This window comes from Paroedura picta, chromosome 1 (assembly GCF_049243985.1).
Source record: "Paroedura picta isolate Pp20150507F chromosome 1, Ppicta_v3.0, whole genome shotgun sequence".
NCBI lineage: Eukaryota > Metazoa > Chordata > Lepidosauria > Squamata > Gekkonidae > Paroedura > Paroedura picta.
In genome coordinates this window covers 201,804,888-201,824,683 of record NC_135369.1, presented here as the reverse complement: position 1 = coordinate 201,824,683, position 19,796 = coordinate 201,804,888, and the positions used below count along the sequence as shown (strand labels likewise).

At 48.8% G+C, this 19,796-nt stretch overlaps 1 protein-coding gene and 1 long non-coding RNA gene across 3 annotated transcripts in view; one reads left to right on the top strand and one right to left on the bottom strand.

The window, feature by feature from the left end:
- The window catches only part of LOC143827356 (uncharacterized), a 93,492-nt gene that overhangs the window by 32,003 nt on the left and 41,693 nt on the right, over positions 1-19,796 (top strand). The window lies entirely within an intron of this gene.
- The window catches only part of SLX9 (SLX9 ribosome biogenesis factor), a 58,738-nt gene continuing 56,653 nt past the window's right edge, over positions 17,712-19,796 (bottom strand). Inside the window, exon 6 of the mRNA XM_077316848.1 lies at positions 17,712-18,264. Within this exon, the coding sequence (XP_077172963.1) occupies positions 18,138-18,264 (127 nt within the window). The 3' untranslated portion in view covers positions 17,712-18,137. The remainder of the gene's footprint in view (positions 18,265-19,796) is intronic.

Here is a 19,796-nt window from a genome sequence, read left to right as displayed (position 1 = left end):
TAGCGGTTGTCAGAACAGCTTTGCTGAAAGCCACATCACTGGTCTCCCAGTTTCGGCCATGTAGAAGCACGGCACATGTGCTGGGGCAGATATGCACACGTCCCCAAGCTCCCCGCATCTCTCTGAGATATGCACACAGGAAGAGGAAACAAGCTGGTTATTTTTTTGCTTCTAAAGGACCCTGAGAATTGTGCCTTGCATGGCCCCTGCTGTTCCTGTATTTATTGAATTAAAAATATTTATAGCCTCACCTTCCGTCAAAGGGCCCAAGACAGCTTGCAACAGGCAGACAATAGGCATCAACAACAGACACTTGTAGTTTCAAAACAATGACAAATGCCCACAAACCCAGAATAAATTTCCCAAATCATTATCAAAGAAAGCATAAGGCACAATATATTTTTAAAAGCCCGTTGGAAGTACGTAGTTTTCTATGTCCTTCTGAAGGACGACTGCCTGATGGTTCCTGCAGGTAAGGGGTCCCCCCCCCCCAGAGGCGAAGAAACATGAGAAAAGCCACGGCTTCTTGTAGAGGCCAAATGAGAAAGGTTATGGAGAAACCGGAAACTGTTTTGGTTTGATACCAGGAGATGCAGCCCTTCAGCTAAGAGGGCCTGAAAATGATGAACATGAGGGCTCCCTCAGCCTCACCTCCCTCACAGGGTGTCTGTTGTGGGGAGAGGAAAAGGAAGGGGATTGTAAGCCACTTTGAGGCTCCTTTTGGTAGTAAGCAGTGGGATATAAAAAACCAACTCTTCTTTACCTGCTCAGACTACCAGCAAACAATACCTCAACTTGTTCCTCATCCACTTGACCACTGGTTCTAGGCACTGGTTCGGGGGGCAGGCCATCGGCCACAACTGGAGCTATAAAGCTATGGGTCTCAATAACACATTGATTGCACCATCACTCACTGGTTTGGATGAGCTCAGCTAACACAGCTTTTACACACCATAGGTGGCCAGGCTTGACCTTAAGTCCCCTACTGTGGCTATCTTCTGCCAGCAGGTGAAGACATTCCATGTTTCCTCTGACGCTCCTTCAGCAATCCCTCCTTCCTGCCCTGTTCTTACTTGTTGTTGTTACATCTATTGTATTATGTCTTTTAAACCTTGACTTCAATTGTTTAAATTATCTATTTTTTCTTGGCTTCAAAGGTTTTTAAGATTTCTTGTTATTATATATGTTTTTAACATGCTAGCCTCCTTGATAGCCTAGATGTGGGCAGAGAAGGTAGGGTACAAATTGGAGAGATGGATGGATGGATGTAGGGGCAGGAGTCGCTAAACGGTGGCTCTCCATGGACTACAATTCCCATGCTAGCAGGGACTCATGGGAATTTTAGTCCGTAGACATCTGAAGAGCCACTGTTTGGCCACCCCAAGTGTAAGGTAGATGGTAGGAGGTCAGTTCTAGCTGAAAACTACACTTCTGGAAGGGATAACTCTGAATTAATACAGTGGGGTTTAAACGGTACTTAAAATGGTTTTCTGAGCACTGTAAACAATCTATTACTTATTCTGAACTGCAAACTGCCTTGAATTGAAGAGCAGAGAGGCATCCCATCAATGTATCCAATCAATAAAATAAAAGCAGGTTCTCATAAATAAAAACAAACATGAAGGGACTATGAGAAGAAACTGAGATCCTCCGAAGCAAGTCAGCATATTTTTGTTTTCCATTCTTTCTTCTTAGGAAAAGCAGCTGGATATTTGCCATTTTACAAGCACCAGATAGCTTGTCCATGGTAGAAATTTGGCTCTGAAATCATTAATGATATGCATCTATAATTTTATAATTTCTATAGTACTATCATATAATTTATTTGCTCATGGCCAGCTAACCCTTCTCTGTCCCCCTTGATAACTTTCTATTGAAAACCTAAGGACAGCTCTGCTGGCTTATGTTAAAAACAACCCATAACCCAATATTCCTTTTCCAACAAAGGGTTATATCGCCGTCTCCCCTCAGCATCTGGCTTCCAGAAGTGCACAGCCTCTGACCCCAGACCCTCTTAGCCATCCCGGATAATAGTAGTTGATTGATTTTTTTTCTTGCAGGATTTGTCTAATCCCTTTGTAGATATTTCACTGATTTCTTTTTTAATGCAAGTCTGCCCTGCAAGCTCAGTGGAGCGCTCAAAGAAAAACAGGCCTGCAGAAAAAGATAGATGGGCCACTGGGGGTGTGAGTTTTCAGGACAGTCACTTCTGTGCTGCCACAAACAAGAGATATGAAGCAGACCGTTTGGGATGCCACAGGAAACAGGGTACAAGTGAGAGAGCTTGGATTGTTATGTAGTACCAGCAATGGTCATGACACTTCACAAAATGAACAATACTTATCCCTTTCTCAAGGAGCATATACCATCTCACAGAAAAAGAAAAATAGTTTTTATATGCCTGGTGGTTTTCTCTACCAGAAGGAGTCTCGGGGAGGGGGGGACTTACAACCGCCTTCCCTTCCTCTCTCCACAACAGACACCCTATGAGGGAGGTAAGGCTGAGAAGAGAATTACTGCTCGGTCAGAACAGAAGAAGAAGAAGTAGTAGTAGAAGAAGAAGAGTTGGTTCTTAAATGCCGCATTTCTCTACCCGAAGGAGTATCAAAGTGGCTTGCATTTGCCTTCCCTTTCCTCTCCCTACAACAGACACCCTGTGAGGGAGGTAATGCTGAGAGAGCCCTGAGATTACTGAAGAAGAAGAAGAGATGGTCCTTATATGCCGCTTTTCTCTACCCAAAGGAGTCTCAAAGCGGCTTACATTCACCTTCCCTTTCCTCTCCCCACAACAGACACCCTGTGAGGTGGGTGAGGCTGAGACAGCCCTGATATCACTGCTCGATCAGAACAGCTTTATCAGAGCTGTGGTGAGCCCAAGGTCAGCCACCTGGCTCCATATGGGGGTGGAGCAGGGAATCAAACTCGGCTTGCCAGATTAGAAGTCCATGCTCCTAGCCACCATACCACCCTGGCTTTCTCTACGGTCTATGCCATGCAGAGACATGAGACACAACATGGGGGTTAGAACAGTTTCTCAGTGGAGCAGGCTTCCTCAGGAGGTGGTGGGTTCTCCATCTTTGGAAATTTTTAAACAGAGGCTGGATAGCCATCTGATGGAGAGGCAGGTTATGGGTTAAGAGTGTCCTGCATTGTGCAGGGGGTTGGACATAGATTCTGTGATTCAATGAGTAATTCCAGTGGCACCTTGGTTTAAAAGCTAGATGTTGACGATGCCAGTGATCCCCTTACCGCGATCTGAGATGCTACCTACATTTAAGGGTTCTGATCCACTAAAGCTCAAAGAGTCTTAGGGAGAAATTAACTGCGGTGGGAGAGAGGAGCACCCATATCCTTTAGTCCAGTGGTTCTCAACCTTCCTAATGCCACGACCCTTGAATACAGTTCCTCATGTCGTGGTGACCCCCAACCATAAAATTATGCAAGTGTTCTTTCACAGAAATTAAACCGGAACTGACCAGTGGCGTGAAGATCCATTGTTCATGACTGTATATAAATTGGTTTTTTTCTGGGGTTTCTCAGTTCAGCGCTGCCTCTTGTCCCACCATGCCCATCTCGCTCTTTTCCGCACTTTTAAACAGAGACTGGATAGCCATCTGATGGAGAGGCTGATTCTGTGAACATTCAAGGGGGTGGCAGGTACCAAATCCCTCTCCCCAAGTTCTTCTCCATTATAAACTCCAGTTACTCCTCATAATGAAAAGGGGGTGGCAGGTACCAAATCCCTCTCCCCAAGTTCTTCTCCATTATAAACTCCAGTTACTCCTCATAATGAAAAGTATTATTTGTTATTGTGTTAACAGCCATAACAATAGAAAATTTAAAAAAAAGATAGGTTTATTCATCCACAGATTCTAACAAAAAGTCCCAACAGTCATTACATTCTTCTGGCGGCCTTCTGTTTACTAGGTTAGTCAACATTGCCCTTGTGGCACACTCTCAAATCTTATCCTGCCATAGATCTCTTTGCCGAAAAAACCATCACTGGATTCACGGGACCTGGCCAACTACCACGCAGTTTTGCATTTTGCGTTTCAGACCAATTCCTTGGAGGAAACTTTAGCGCTTAATCCATGCCAGTCAGGCTTCTGTCCTGACTGATCGCCTTGATGGATGATCTCTGGCACCAGCTGGATCGGGGTGATTCGGCCATACTTGTGATACTTGATCTGTTGGCTATGTTTGACATGGTCGGCCACGAGTTATAGGCCCACAGTCTTGCTGAGGCTAGGATTTTGGGACAGCCCTTCAGTGGCTGTGCTTTCTCCGGAACCAGACACAGAGAGTAGCAGTGGAGGAAGAATTATCACATCCCTATCAACTTCCTTGTGGAGTGGTTTTCTTCCCCACATTATTCAACATCTTTATGGATCCACCAATATGGAGATGACACCCAGAAATATCTCCTGGCCACCTGGTCTCCCCCCTGGATACATTTGCCAGATGCTTGGAAGCCTTAGCTGGATGGTTAGAGCAGAGTCACCTGAAACTCAACCCCTCCATGATGGAGGTCCTGTGTCTGGGCAGGAAGGTGGCAGATCTCGAAGCATGCCTGCCCACACTGGCTGGGATGCAACTTAACATCTTGCCCTCAACCACAAATTTAGGTATGATTCTGGATGCCTCCCTCTCAGTGGAGGCCCAGGTCACAGGAGGAGCCCACACAGCATTATTCCATCTATGCCAAGCAATGCTACTGGTGCCCTAACTGTTCTCAAACTGCTTGGCCACAATCATCCTTGCAGTGGTCACCTCCAGACTAGACTTCTGCCACTCGCTCTATGTGGGCCTGCCCTTGTCCCTGACCCAGAAACTGCAGCTGGTGCAGAATGTGGCTGTTAGGGTCCTCACAGATACATCTTGGAGAACCCATATCCAGCCTGTGCTGAGGCAGCAGCCTGAATCAAGTTCAAGATTTTGGTGTTAACTTTTAAGGCCGTCTGTGGTCTTGGTCCATCATATCTGTGGGACCTAATATCTAGGTGCTTATTTGTTGGAGGTTCCTGGCCTGAGGTAGGTGTGCCTGGCCTCAACCAGGGCCACGGCCTTTTCAGTCCTGGCCCCAACCTGGTGGAATGAGCTCTTGGAAATGCTAAGGGCCCTAACAGAGCTGTCCCGGTTCCATGGGGCCTGTAAGATGGGGCTCTTCTACCAGGTCTTTGGTTGAGGCCGGAACAATTAGATCTGGAATCCTCCCTGAGTAAGCCAGGCTATTGGGCGCTTCCCTGAAGATTTTGCTGTGCAGGCTATAGGGTGGAAGAGGGTTTACTGTCACTACCAAGGGTGGGATTGTATTGGGTTTTGCTGTTTTAAAGGGATTATGATTGGGATTACTGGGTTTCATTGTTTTAAGGGGATTTTATTGTTTTAATTGTTACCTGCCGTGAGTCACTGTGGGAGTGGCGGGATAGAAATTTAAGCACAAAGAAATACATTTCCCATCAAACTGACTTGACATTCTACTTAAACCAGGGGTAGTCAAACTGCGGCCCTCCAGATGTCCATGGACTACAATTCCCAGAAGCCCCTGCCAGCATTCGCTGGCAGGGGCTTCTGGGAATTGTAGTCCATGGACATCTGGAGGACCGCAGTTTGACTACCCCTGACTTAAACATTTAGGAGTCACATACCACCTATAAAACATTTTATACCCATTTTCTCTCAATGACTGACTTTTTGTTAGTTTAACATTCTTACACCGTAACTGCCCCTCTTCAACAAATGTTATTTTTGACCTAGATTTTGCATCTATTTTACCATACAGCTTTTAACTTGTTCATCCTCTGTCTCTGTCTTCAACAGATGCTGATAGATTTGTCCTAATAATTTACGGTTTACTCTGAATAATTTCACGTTCAAATCCAGCCCTGAGGACACTCCCGGTGGTCATTAACTCTTCTCTCAGTCTTGAGACTATTTGCATATGGTTGAACCAAGTTGTAAATATTGAAACAGGAATTAAATGAGTTGCCCGCTCTTGGGTCATGGGAGAGAGAGGGCTCATTAGATGGACAGCTGAGTTAACTGGTGGATTCTGACAGGGAAGCCAACTGATCAGATGATTTTTAAGGCCTCAGCCATACAAGGCCTGCAGAATTGTCCTGCAGGGGAGTGATCTCTGGTCTCAGTTGGCCGAGCATTCCACCATGCTTGCCCCAGTGCTGAAAAGATCTTGGCAGTGGTAGAGGCCTCTCTGATCTCTTTGATCCATTTTTAACTCACCTATCCCCGGCAGTGCGGACCCAAAGTGGCTAACATCATTCACCTCTCCTCCATTTTATCTTCACAATAACCCTGTAAGGTAGGGTATTATGTTGAGAGAATGAGACCAGCCCAAGGGCACCCAACTTGCATGCTCTTGAAAGCTCATGCCTTGAATAAATCTTTGCTGGTCTTCAAGGTGCTGTTGGACTCAATTTTTTTGTGCTACTTCAGACTAACAGACCCACCCACTGGAATCTAACAATTGAATAAGACAGATAAAAAAGGTAAAATTTTGATATAAATAAAATCAGAAATCATAACATCACACAAACAACTGCTGTCAGTTTCCGCAATAGTTACTGAGATTAATAAGTAAGATGCTAGATGTAAGGACAGGTCAGAGGGGAAAGAGGGAAGGAAGGAGGGGGGCCTGTAATTTTGATGTAGATATTTTCTGGCTGGCCGAAAGCTTGGCAGAAGAGCTCTGTCTTGTAGGCCCTGCAGAACTAAGCAAGTTCAGACAGGGCCCTGATCTCCCCTGGGAGCTCATTCCACCGGGCAAGAGCCAGGACTACAAGGGCCTTGGCTCTGGATGAGGCCAGATACATTTCCTTGGGGCCAGGGACCCATAAATGATTGGTGTTACTAGATCAGAGAGCTCTCTGGAGATAGTATTCAGAGAGAAAGTCCCTCCGACTGCACTGGCATGCTGCTAACAAACTCTTCGTTTGCACAATCATTCTTTAGGAGTGATGAAAAGACCACTCTGTAGCTCCATTAATAGCTCTGGGTGATGGGCCAGCTAGGAAGGCCAACCTCCAGGTGAGACCTAGGGAACCCCTAACATTACAGGCTACAGAGATCAGTTCCCCTGGAAAGCGTGGATGCTGTGGAGCAGGGGTAGTCAAACTGCGGCCCTCCAGATGTCCATGGACTACAATTCCCAGAAGCCCCTGCCAGCATTCGCTGGCAGGGGCTTCTGGGAATTGTAGTCCATGGACATCTGGAGGGCCGCAGTTTGACTACCCCTGCTGTGGAGTGTGTATTCTGTGGCCTAGCGCCCCACTGAGGGCCCCTGTCCTCAGGCTCCATCCTTAAATCTTCATGAGTTTCCCAGCCTGAATCTATCAACCGACCTGTTGGCAGAGTTTGAATATGCAGGGAGAATGGAACACTTAGAGGATAAAATAGTTTTATTTGGAAGAGAAACAACTATGCACAGAAAGGGAGAGCAAGAGACTTGACGATCTAGCTAGTGGTTGTTTGCAGGCATTCTTCTGACAGCTGTTCTGGAGGCAAGCAGGGAGAACGTGGGCTCGAACAATCAGGACGTCTCCTGTTGAGCCAATCAGGGCACTGGAGGAGATAAAGTCATCAGGAAGCTCCTATCCTATCTATGCTAAATATACATCTCCTCTGATGGCTCATGCAGGACACCCTTGGTATTCGGCTCGGTTATGCACATTGTGTAGATCTTTTATATTGCAACACTACCCCCATCCCTGCTGGGGAGGGGAGACCTGGCAACCAACAACAACAAGCCTTTAATAGCATATAAAAGTACAATATAAGAAGGGAAAGTGCAAAAGGATCCACTGCTAGAGAAAACAAAGGCAAAGGTCATGCTTTAGACATAATACATTCACGATTTCTCATGACAAGATGTAAAAACTTTGCTACTGGTTCAGTTATATCAGGGTTCTGGGATGTCAAAAGAAACTGAGTCTTTCGTTCATCGGAACGCAGTTCTCTTTTACACAGCAGTGAGTTAAGAAATTTGGCTCGGATCGAAGAATAAAATGTGGAAGAAAACATGTGTAATTGATTCTATACAGCAGTGGTCCCCAACCTGCGGGCCGCGGCCCGGTGCCGGCCCACGAAGGCCTTGGCGCCAGGCCGCAGCTCCCTCTTCCCGCCCCCCCGAAGCAAGAAGCTCGCCAGGCTGCGAGCAAATCGGCCGCTGAATCCCCCCCTCCTTGTTTAGGGAGGGGGGGGAAGAGAAGCTTGCCGAGCCACAAGCTAATCGGCCGCTTTGGCGGCCGATTTGCTGGCGGCCCGGAGGGGCCGGGAGAGGGAGCCGCGGCCGTCGGCATGGCGGCAGCGCAAACGCGCATGCGCGGCAGTACGCACATGCGCGTTTGCGTCCCTGCCGGGCGCAAACGCACATGCGCGGCAGTCCGCACATGCGTGTTTGTGCTGGGGCTGCCGCGCGTGCGCGGGGCCCCAGGCCGCCCTCTCCCGCCACTCCGGAGCAGCGGTCCGCAGCAACCGGAAGGCTGCGGACCACTGCTATACAGCATTGTCCACATGGGCACAACCTAGCTGAATGCGGGATCTGAAGGTAGAGCATTAGTTCTAGCTAACGTGAATGCTCTACGCTGTTGTGGGATGATTAGATGGTAGAAGTATGCAGATAGGGGCTGAGAGCTTGGTGAGATCCCCAAGCTCAATGGCGAGCAAACGTTTCTAGCTTTACTGCTAAGTTCCTGCAGTTCTATGTCTAACAGTCTGCGTTTAATTAAATTAAATGCAGATTTTTCAGATATCAGATACAAGGAGTCTAAAGATATCCCTATAGATTTAATTTTTCCCTCAGTGTGTCCTAACCAAGTAGATGATTCTTGTTCAGATAGCACGAGGGAAATTAGACTATTGGGGTCAGATCTAAAATGAATGCGAATGTAAGCCGTGACTTCTTCGGGTAGACCTGGCAACCCTAAAGGCTGCTGAACACAAAAGGCAGGCTTGTCATAGAGGAAAAAGGGGAAGTCACGTGCCCACTTGGATGGGAAGCATTCAACAGTTCAGAGCATTGTAGAGATTCTCACTCATTTGTCAACTGTGTTATTGTCCCACGACAGGAGATATGGGTGTGGAGAGAGGACTGGGGGGGAGGGGGATGGCTCTCTTAAACCTCCTTCAGAGTTTCAAGTGAGCAGCCGTGTTGATCTGCAGTAGAAGAGGAAGGTTCGAATCCAGTACCCCCCTAGAGATCCGCAAGATTTCAGGTTATATGCTTCCAGCATGGTGTCAGGGTTAAGAGCGGCGGTTTCTAATCTGGAGAGCTGGGTCCGATTCCCCGCTCCTCCATATGCAGCCAGCTAGGTGAACTTGGGCGACTCCCAGTCTTGGAAGAGCTGTTCTCACATTGCAGTTCTGTCAGAGCTCTCTCCTGCCTCACAGGGTGTCTGTTGTGGGGAGAGGGAAGGGAAGGCGATCGCAAACCGCTTTGAGACTCCTTCTGGCGGAGAAAAGCTGGGTATAAAAACCAGCTCTTCTCTCAAGAGTCAAAGCTTCCCTTGTCCATTGGGCAGTGTCTCTCTTATTCATCATTTCTCCGAAGTGACTCCTGGGGCAAACGCCCTTCACAGCCTTTCCAGACAGGAACGGGTGGATTCCCAGAAGCACAGCACACTCTGAGCACACTCCTGCAAAGGCGGCCCCTGCCACCCCCCCCCCCTCTTCCGAGGGACTCCTCCAGGTCAGGCAGAAGATGCTCCTGCTTGCCAACAGCCACAGGAGCTGCCAAGACGCAGTGGGGGGGGGGCAGAAGATGCTCCTGCTTGCCAAGCCCAAAGTAAACACTGAGAAGGCCTACCGAACTGGAACTCCAGGCCGGGAAGGGGCAGGAAGAGCCTGAGGAGCACAGAATGTGGGGGCTGCCTTCCTGCCAAGAAAGAGGTGGGAGGTTTGTCAACACGGTTTCATGCAGGAGACAACACTGCGGCCCCTCTTAAAGGGGGATTCTGCAGCAAAATGAGCAAAGTTTGAGTCCAGGCGCACCTTTAAGACCAACCAAGTTTCATTCCAGGGATAAGTTTCTGTGTGGACCAACACATGAAAACTTATGACTTGCATAAAACTTTGTCAGCCTTGAAGAAGGAGAGTTGTTTTTTATACTTTTTGCTTTTCACGGCCCGAAGGAGTCCCAAACACCTTTCCCCCTTCCTCTCCCCCCAACAGACACCCTGAGAGGTAGGTGGGGCTGAGAGAGCTCTGAGAGAACTGGGACCGGCCCAAGGTCACCCAGCTGGCTACATGTGGAGCAGGAGCAGGGAATCAAACCGGGTTCTCCAGATCAGAGTCCGCTGCTCTTTAGGCACTACACCACACTGGTGTGCATAAATACAATTTCCACAACTCTCAGGAGGAACCTCATTTTTAATCATTTCTCCAGCACCTCACTGTGCCAGTGTCTTCCACCACGTTTGGCTGATTGGTTCCCTTCCCCCCACAGCTGGGGCCTGCTGCATCCAAGAGGGATTGCCTCCCCATCTCCCGTTGTAGGTTAGCGGAGAAGTTCCTCTTGGCACGGCTTCCGTGCATCGCCTTCGAGCAAAAGGCATTTGAAGCAGCTCTCTAGCTCTGCTGAACCTTCGTTCTCCTGGAGACAACCAACACACCAATCAGCTCCCGCAAGCACCGTGATGCTTGTTAAAAAACGTGGCTGCCTGTTGGTATCCAGGATACCCTGTGTGTGTCTTCAGCCATGCATCTGCGACACACAAACAAGGGGCGCTCAAAAGAAATCAGCGTGGCGGATTTTAACAGGTTAACTTCCATTTGTTCAGTATGTCGCAGAGCCCAATGATAAGAGGAAACCGTGCTTCTTCCCTGCCCTCCACGGCATAGCATAATCTACATAACGGCCTTCTTATGCAAGATGCACTGCCCTTTCTTTGCTTCTCTCCAATTTTATTCTTTTTTCTTGCTGACGCCGTCTTTACCAGAGATGTCAATAGTGAGCTGGCTAAAAGTCCCACCGTGCAAGCAGAGGTGTGACCTTGCACCTTTCTCCCCTTCTGAATCAGAGCACCACTGCCACCACCTCCCATTTCTGCAGCTGCGCTCTGTGCCCCCTGGCCGGGGCTGGTTTCCCACTGAAGTGGCCCAGCGGGCAGGAGGGTGGCAGTGTGCTACAGGGCCTTGAACTGTTCCCAGCCATTTGCGGTACAGGAAGAGAATTGGCATCCACCTCCTCCCTGCCAGTGCTGCCACCAGTAGGTTCCACTCCATTGGGGAGTTGTGTTGTAATTGCAATCAGCAAGTGATTTGGTGATGTCAACTCTGAAGGGCTATTGTTAAACTGTTTAAGCTCGCTAATGGTCAGTGCCGGGATCTCCAGCCAGGAGCAGCGGAAAAAGCCCAGCACATAGTCTGGGATTCCCTTTGCTTAAGCTGGGCTCCTGCCCACTTCCTGTTTCTTCAGGAAGAAGAAGATCAGTGTGTGTGCTTGTAGACGCAAGGAGCAGCTATTAGGCTCTCTGCTCTCTCCATATGTGGTCCTGCCTGCAAACCTAGCCATAGAGACTTGCAATGTGTTTTCCTTGTAACTATCTTTTAAGCTTTTGTACTCTGCTTCAGCAAGCAGACTGAAGCAGATGGATATTTTTCTGTAAACAACCATGCAGTAAAGATTCTCTCTTTTAAACTTCAAAACGCTGTGAGTCTGAATCTGTGACTCGTTCACAAAGGTTGCTATTAACAGCATACTTTCAAACTGCTCTGTGACTCTGGAGGAATTCAGGACCCAGTCACGTCCCAAAGTCCCAGCAAGTTGGCATCTGATCACCCGGTAGCTCCACTCCCCCATCTGTTCACCCCCATGGTCACCCGGGAGCACATGCTCCCCCCCCCCCAATTCTTCTGTCCTTCATCTGCTTTTGTTCATCAGCACCTGCATCAAGGCCCTGCTGGAAACAGGGGTGGGTTCTGGCCAGCTGTCTCTCCCGCCCCGGTGGACAACAGTCAGGCCCGATGAATGCCTCTCCACGTCCCCAGCCACAGCATCTCCATCACACTCAAAAGCCCCTTCCCCCTTCCCACCCCCTGCCGTATTCACACAGCAACACAGACCCGGCTGCCGCCACCAACAATGGGAACGCTGTCCAGTTTATTGGGAAACAAACCCGGCGCCCTCATTAACGGGCGGCTTAACAAGCTTTTGTGCAGCAGGCAGTGGGCTCCACATGCGCTCCCGATGGCACTCGGATCGACCCAGCTCGGAGCAGGACAACCAGTTGTCTCTATAGTAACTGAGGCGGGCAAACACGGCGCTATTGCGCTATTTTTAGCCGCCAGGACTCGGGGGCAGGCCACTACTTTTCTACGCTGTTGCTTCTGATTATACAGTCGCAGGGAACCTTTTGGGAGAGGAGGCAAATACACTTCAATATTCACTGGGTGTAATGGGCAGGTAAGCCCGGCTGTTGGTGTGTGGCCTCGGAGACGCTGAGCTATGTCACGCAAAGGAATGAAAGAAACAATGGTGACGCTCCCTTTCCCACCCGCCTTCTATCCCCATTCTTCCCGTGGGCCTGCAAACTTACATAAACCCAGCATATAAAACCAAAATAGCAATACTCTTTCTAGACTTCCCACTTACCAAGGTATTTTAAGGGAGCTGTGGACCCTACAGTCCATTCTGTCGGTTCAGCACAATCACTGGCTGCTCTTTCCCTCACCTACAAGAATACAAACATTTCACACTAGCAGAAAAGCCTTTATCTGTGAATACAACGGGTGCTAGGCCATCCCCCACTGTCCCAAGGCAGGGAGGAGGTGCTGGTGGGCAGTTTGGTCCCCCCTGCTGCCCCCAAAAGGCCCACTGAAGCAGGTGGAAGTCTTGATGGGCCTTTTGGGGGCAGGGGGGAGGTGCTGGAAGGCAGTCCACTTCTCCTGCTGCCCTGGCAACTCTCCCAAGCCCTGGCAAGGCTGCCCTTCCTCCCAGCTTCTGGTTACCAGGTTGGAACTTCTTCCAAGTGGAAGAATTTGGAGGAGGATGCAGCCAAAGGTGGGACATCCTTCCTGATTGGCTGTTCGTTGGACAGCCAGCCAATCAGGAATAGGACAGCCAGGACAGCTGACCTGATTGGTGGTTAGGCGAGTCCCAGCTCCTCCCAGAACCCCTTACCAGCTTTATTAATGCTTACAGATACTTTTTTGGGGGGGTGTTTCTTTGCACTTCTGTGGACATTAGAAAACTCTTCTTATGGGCAGATGGAGATTTGCCTCCCATTCGGTTACAAGAGGCACCAGATTGTATTGTTTTTTTTTTAAGTAGTAGGATGGTGTTGTGAAATTTTATTCTACAAGGTAAAATTAAAAGTTAAATGTGCTTTTAAATGTGAGGTGGCGCATAGGAGGCCAGCGCCACAGCGTGGAGAGGAGGGGCGGCAGTGCCGCCCCTCCTCTCCGTGCTGTGGCGCTGGCCTTCTATGCGCTGCCTCGGGCTTTGGTGACCGCCAAGGTGGCTGTGCCACACCAAAGTACGCATCTCTAGTATTTATCTTGAAGGCCATCCATGGTCTGGGCTTGGCATACCTGAGGGACTGCCTCTGCAAATGTCCTCTGAAGAGTTTTGTGCTCTTCAAATACCAACCAGTTGGTGGTCCCTGGGCCCAAAGAAGTACGTCTGGCCTCAACCGAGGTCAGGACATTTTCAGCCCTGGCCCCTACTTGGTGGAATGGGCTCCCAGAGGAGATCTAAGCCCTGACAGAACTGGTTGAGTTCCGCAGACCTTTTAAGAAGGAGCTCTTCCACCAAGCTTTCAATTGGGGCCAGTGACCGCCCCCCTACAAAAGCATCCCCCCCCCTACAAAAGCACCCCAAAACTGGATAAGACCTACTGATAAATGGGAATGTGTTAGAAGTTTTAGTTAGAAGTGATGCTGTGGTTCATCATAGTTGCTGATTTTAAGTGGTTTTAAGAGCCTCTTGTGCAACACAGTGGTAAGGCAGCAGACATGCAGTCTGAAAGCTCTGCCCATGAGGCTGGGAGTTCAACCCCAGCAGCCGGCTCAAGGTTGACTCAGCCTTCCATCCTTCCGACGTCGGTAAAATGAGTACCCAGCTTGCTGGGGGGTAAACGGTAATGACTGGGGAAGGCACTGGCAAACCACCCCGTATTGAGTCTGCCAAGAAAACGCTAGAGGGCGTCACCCCAAGGGTCAGACATGACCCGGTGCTTGCACAGGGGATACCTTTCCCTTTAAGAATGTTTTAGAAACAGTAATTGTTTTTCATCTGTTATTTATTGTGATGGATCCTGATGTTGTACATCGCCTGAGCCGGTTTGCTGGGAATAAATAAATAAATAATAAAAGATACCGAGCATCTCAAAAACACTCAAATGTGGCCAGCTATTAATAGGGAGAAACTTTCCCACTCTCTAGGCTCCACATTAATAAAAGGGCCACTTAGCCGTTTGTAGGACAGACAGTTTGCAGGAGCCTCCCTCCCCCCCCATCGGCCATCTGGTTTGAGCTCCGTTTGGCCGCCTGGCCGGAAAAGACCATTCGCCAGCCCCGGCAGAGACTATTAGCGATCATTCATGGGTATCAAATCAATTGGGAAAGGAGGAGGGGGAGGGAGAAAAGTAGGTCTAGGACAAAGGGCCTTTGAAACAGGTCCTCCATGACTCAGAGAGACAAAAGACAAGACCGGCATTAATAGGTCGAGAAGAGAATGTACAGAAGGGCTCTCAAAGCGATGGGGGTTATATTGCCGAGAACATCTGGGGTCCCAGCAGAGGCAGCAAGGACCGATAAAAGGAAACCTCTGGTTGAATCTTTTGAACATAAGGCATACAAAGGGGTTTTCATTGGACCAGACTAGACACGTAGGTTACATAGGCCTTGCTCTCCTTGCTGATTGTCCTTCTGTTCTCTCTTTCTCTTTCATGGGTCATTTCACCAGGGATCGGTCTGGATTAATCTCCCACACTGTGCAGAATAGCTCTATCTGACCAGTCCCTCAACCAAGTTGGAAGCATTCCCCCAGGCTCAGAAGCCTTCCTCTGAAGAAAGAGCCACGGGTGGAAATCTTCACTCTTGGCCGAGTAACATTTTTAGGCTCTTCATATGTGCTAGCTTTTTTGGAACTAATTGTTCTCGCTTTTCTTAAATGTTCTGATTAGATTTAGTGGGCTTCCAAAACAGAATAAAATTTCAAGATGCAACGGTTACACTTAAAGGTGTTCCACTAATCTGTATCTAACCAATCATTGGCTAACACCAGCAGGTATGCATTTGGGTCCTCTGCACCTCCCACCAAAAGTCCTGTTGAGTTATCACTGTTGTGCTATTAGCTTTTTCAAATACCATGAAAAAACATTTCAGAAGGGCTTAAACTAGAGATGCCAGCCCCCAGGTGGGACCTGGAGAATCCCTGGAATGACAGCTCATCTCCAGACTAAAGAGGTCAGTTCCCCTGGAGAAAACAGCAGCTTTGGAGGGTGGACTTCATAGCATTATATCCCACTGAGGTTCCTCCCCACTCCAAATCCCACCCAATTGCTCTCCAAAAAGTGCTCAATGAGTTCTTTCTAAGAACTCTCCACCCTCCTTTTTAGAACAGTGTGGACAGATGTTCTTCTAGCTTCTGTACTTTCTCCTCAAGGAGTACTACTAACTTGCACTTGGTGCATGTGGATTTAAAGTTACTCTGAGGCAAAAATATAAACATGCCACAAACAGTGGACATCACCGCCTCAGGTCCATCGCCAGCTACGTCACTTTGATCCATTGCGGGAAGAAGCAGACCCCTTCTGCAAACTCTGGAACATTTACAGAACCTTCTGGCTTGATCCACAAGCCGAAAGTCCTTTAGCTTTTGTAGTTTGCTGTGCATCTCTGGTGAGCAAGAGCCTTTTATAGCACAAAGGCCCACCCAGCAGAGGGTGGAAATAGCAGTCAGCCTCAGGCAAAACTACCAACTAATGCAAATTAGCTAATGCAATTAGCTGCAGTCCTCCATCACCCAGGCAAGGTTTGGATGGCCACAGACATCACTAGACATCACTAGAGCCACCTCCTCTCTCTTGCTCTACCAGCCTGGTCTCTTTCTCCACAATGGAAATGTTGAACGATCGATTAATTGGCTGGCTGGCTCTCGCATCTTACACCCACTTCTCTGTGGGGGGCGTGTCACCCCTTCTAGGGGCCCTCAAAGCCTGAAAGATATTTCCAGGGTTCCCCCCTGGTCAAAGGTTGAAAAAGGCTGCTCTCATCCACACAGCAGGACGGCATTTGCTTTTAAACTCTCCCAGAGCCAATGTGGGAAGGAAGTCCAAAGCCCTGGGAAGTCTGCCTCTTAAGAGCTTTCTGGCACAAGGCATTCTCGTCTAACTGGAACGAATGTTAAGACCGCTAATTCCGTTGCGGAATCAGGAGGTATTAAAATAAGCTGTAAAGAATGGAACAATACAATTCCTGACATACTCTGCATGAAATCCAAGTTTGCCCGCGTGTGTGTTTTAAAGCAACTTAATAGTGGAAAACAGGCATGTCCCTTGCAGCACCTCCCATCCGGGCATTGTTTGCAAAAGTATAAGGCAGAGAATATGTGCGAAGCCATTGGCCCAACGGAGGCAAACGGGAATGGTCTTGCGCCAAATATTTTTATCCCAGATTACCAGACAAAAACAAGTCTCCAGACGCATTTCTGTTTATTTGCCTAAAAATTCTTGGCTGCCTGGTTACGGGAATAACCCTGCCCCCTGTCTGGACTCACACTTCATCCACCCGAGGAGAGGAGACTCTGGAGTCTTCTGAAGAATTAAACTGAAAGACAACTGTTAGCAGGAGGGTTTCGATAGGGGGCCGGGCATCTGTTGCGTTTTTTAAGGAAAGTCTCAGTGAGAAGTCACTGGTGCTGAGCTCTGGGACTTGGATGTTGGGATATAGAGCAGGGGCCTTTCTGAGCACACGGGCAACCTTTCGAGTTCGGACACAGAGTGATGGGGGCAGACAAAGTGGCGGAGCCAACTCCCAAATATCAGGGATCGAGGTGACGTATGACCTGACAGGATGTCTTTTAAAATGAATGTTTAGTTTATTCAAGTTTATTCGTCTGGGAACTCAGCGCAACAGATTGACTAATTCAGCTTTCTGTCTCTGGCTTACCATCAGAAGACTTTGTTTTCATGCGTCTTTACAGAGAAGAAAGTGCCAACGAGTTACCTGCCCACAGGGGGTGTTACAGGCAAGACATGAGCAGAGCTGGTTTGCCCACTATCCTCTGTACAGCTACCTGGCTGTTCCCTGGTTGCCTTCCATCCGAGTACTAAATTCTAATCCGCTTCCAAGATTCAGCTTATGGTAGCTTGCCATTAGAATCATAGAACCATGGGTCATCTAGTCCAACCCCCTGCACTATGCAGGACACTCACATCCCAATCGCTCATCTACTGTAACCTGCCACCCCCTTGAACCCTCACAGAATCAGCCTCTCCGTCAATTGGCTATCTAGCCTCTGTTTAAAAATTCAACCAGATTTCCCTGCTGCATACCAACTCATTCATTCAGGAAAAGACTTGTTCCAAAAATCAGAGCCCTTCATTCATCTAAAGAGTTAGCACGGGATTGCCTGTGTTCTCCTCCATGCTGCTGCTAGCCTGTCAAAGGCAGCAAACCATTTGCTAAGTGATTTGTTTTTCTACAGTACAATAATACACACATCTACCCAATAAGAAGCAAACCTCAGATCCTTTAAGGAAACCAAGAGATTTATTTGAAACTCAATTGTGCACAGAAACAGGGAGCGGCAGCAGCCATTAACCCTGATTAAATAAGCGACGTATTTCAGGGGATTGGCGAAAATACGACCAGTGGAAAGAAGACGGCGCTTTCAACTTCTGCTTCCCGGAACCAACAGCTGGCCCGTGACTTAACGCAGAGTGGGCGAGGAGGATAATCGCAGCTCCACAGAGCTCTCCACAAAACAAGCAGTCAGGCTGTAGCTACGGCTAGCCGTCCAGATCGGCAGCCCGGGCGACGTTATTTCTGTTGGCAGAAAAGGAGGTCGCTTGAGGTCATCGTAATCCCGTGGGTGCGGAAGGGATGCTGAACTCCGGGCCGCGTGTGTGTAAACAGGATCCAGTCTCCTGTGCTCGCTGGTTGTCCCAGGGATGATGCTAGAGCGGTTCTCCCTCCCTCTCCTGCTTCAGTCTTTTGGAAAGGTGATCTCCAATGAGCGCCAGGGGGCTGGCTTTGAACAAGGGGTTGGACAGTGTCTTGTGAAACTGGGCGATATCATCCTGCCTAGAAAGAGAAGGCCAAAAGAAAAGAAAAGAAAATTGCAGCTATGCTTCTGGTTTGTTGGCACAGGGGGGAAGGCAAACATTTCCCCAATAAAATCAGGAGAGTTCTTGGTCCTTAACTCAAACGGTTCATCCCTGGCTGCTTACTTGGCTCTTGACCAAGCTGCTACACAAAACCTGACATTTAGGCATGAACCAAGGTAGAAGAAGAGACTCCACCTGAAGGAGTCTAAAAGAGGGTGACCATCACCTTCCCTTCTACTCCTCACAACAGACGCCTTGTGAGGCAGGTGGGGATGAGAGAGCTCTGAGAGAACCGTGACTGACCCAAGGTCACCTGGTAGGTCACTCCTCCCTCCAGTATACGTGACTACTTCCATGGTTTTGCAAACTGGATTTGGTGGTTGTTGGGTTGACTTTTTCTTGCACAGAAAAGCACACCTGTTTCAACACCTGGAGGTTCTGGAGAACTATATAGCACAGAAATTGCTTCAATCCCCCCACACACACACACACACACTTTGCCTGTTCGTATTATTACAAGTCGGGACCCACAATGAGGTACTCCTGGACTCAAACTAGTTGTTTTGAGTAAAATTTGATGTAACACAGAGGGAGGGAGGGTCTGTAGCAATCAGCAATTCCCTGGGTATGCAAGGAAGGGCCACAAGAGACAAACACTGGCACATCCCTTCCTGCCCATCTGCTCACAATCTGCCTAAGTTCATAAAATCAGCATTTCTGTCAGAGGACTATCTAGCCTCAGCTTTAAAACTCTGTGGGAAGCCAGGAGCCAGAAGCATCTCAAGCCCAGGCGGTCTTCGGCTATTTCCGCCACATTCTTAGTATTTAGCCCCCTCCTACGGCACTTGCCTGTCTGAGAAATCAGGTCCGGGGGAGAAACAGGATGGCCCTTCCACAGCTAATGCCACCTTTTGCTTGATCTGAGGACATTTTTTATGGCACAAACGGGACTGAAGCCAGAGAAGAGGCAGAAGAAAAAATATGGATCTGAAAGAACTGCCTTGGTTGACCTCTTCAGAAGCGACCGTCCACACCCCCCCCCCCGTACCCAGCAAACAAATTCGGCCTGGGGTGGAAAAGGCAGATTGCCAAATTTCACATTAGCGCAGTCCACTTTAGAGGACAGTGGGCTTGGCCCTGGGCAAACAAATCATCAGATCCTTGGGGCAGGAAGGGGAAAACTCCCAAGGACAAATGGACTCCCAAAGGCCACTGGGCTTGGAGAGCCAGGAGAACCCTTGGCACAAAACAAGGAGTCGGCAAATGTTTTTTGGTTCGGAGTCTGCTGGTCTGTCCAGGAAACGAAGTGGAAGTCAGATAATGAAATGCCTTGGGATGGATTCGCTCGCTGGCCAGGAAGAGCTGAGACATCCCACCTTCCGAGGGAGGCAGGAAACGAGGGGGGCAATTCTGGGATGGGGCTGAGGGGGAAGAAGGCTGCCTGCCCAAGGAAAAGGTGAGGGGTGAGGCACCAGGGGGCAGCGAAGAGGATGTGGCCAGATCCCGGCT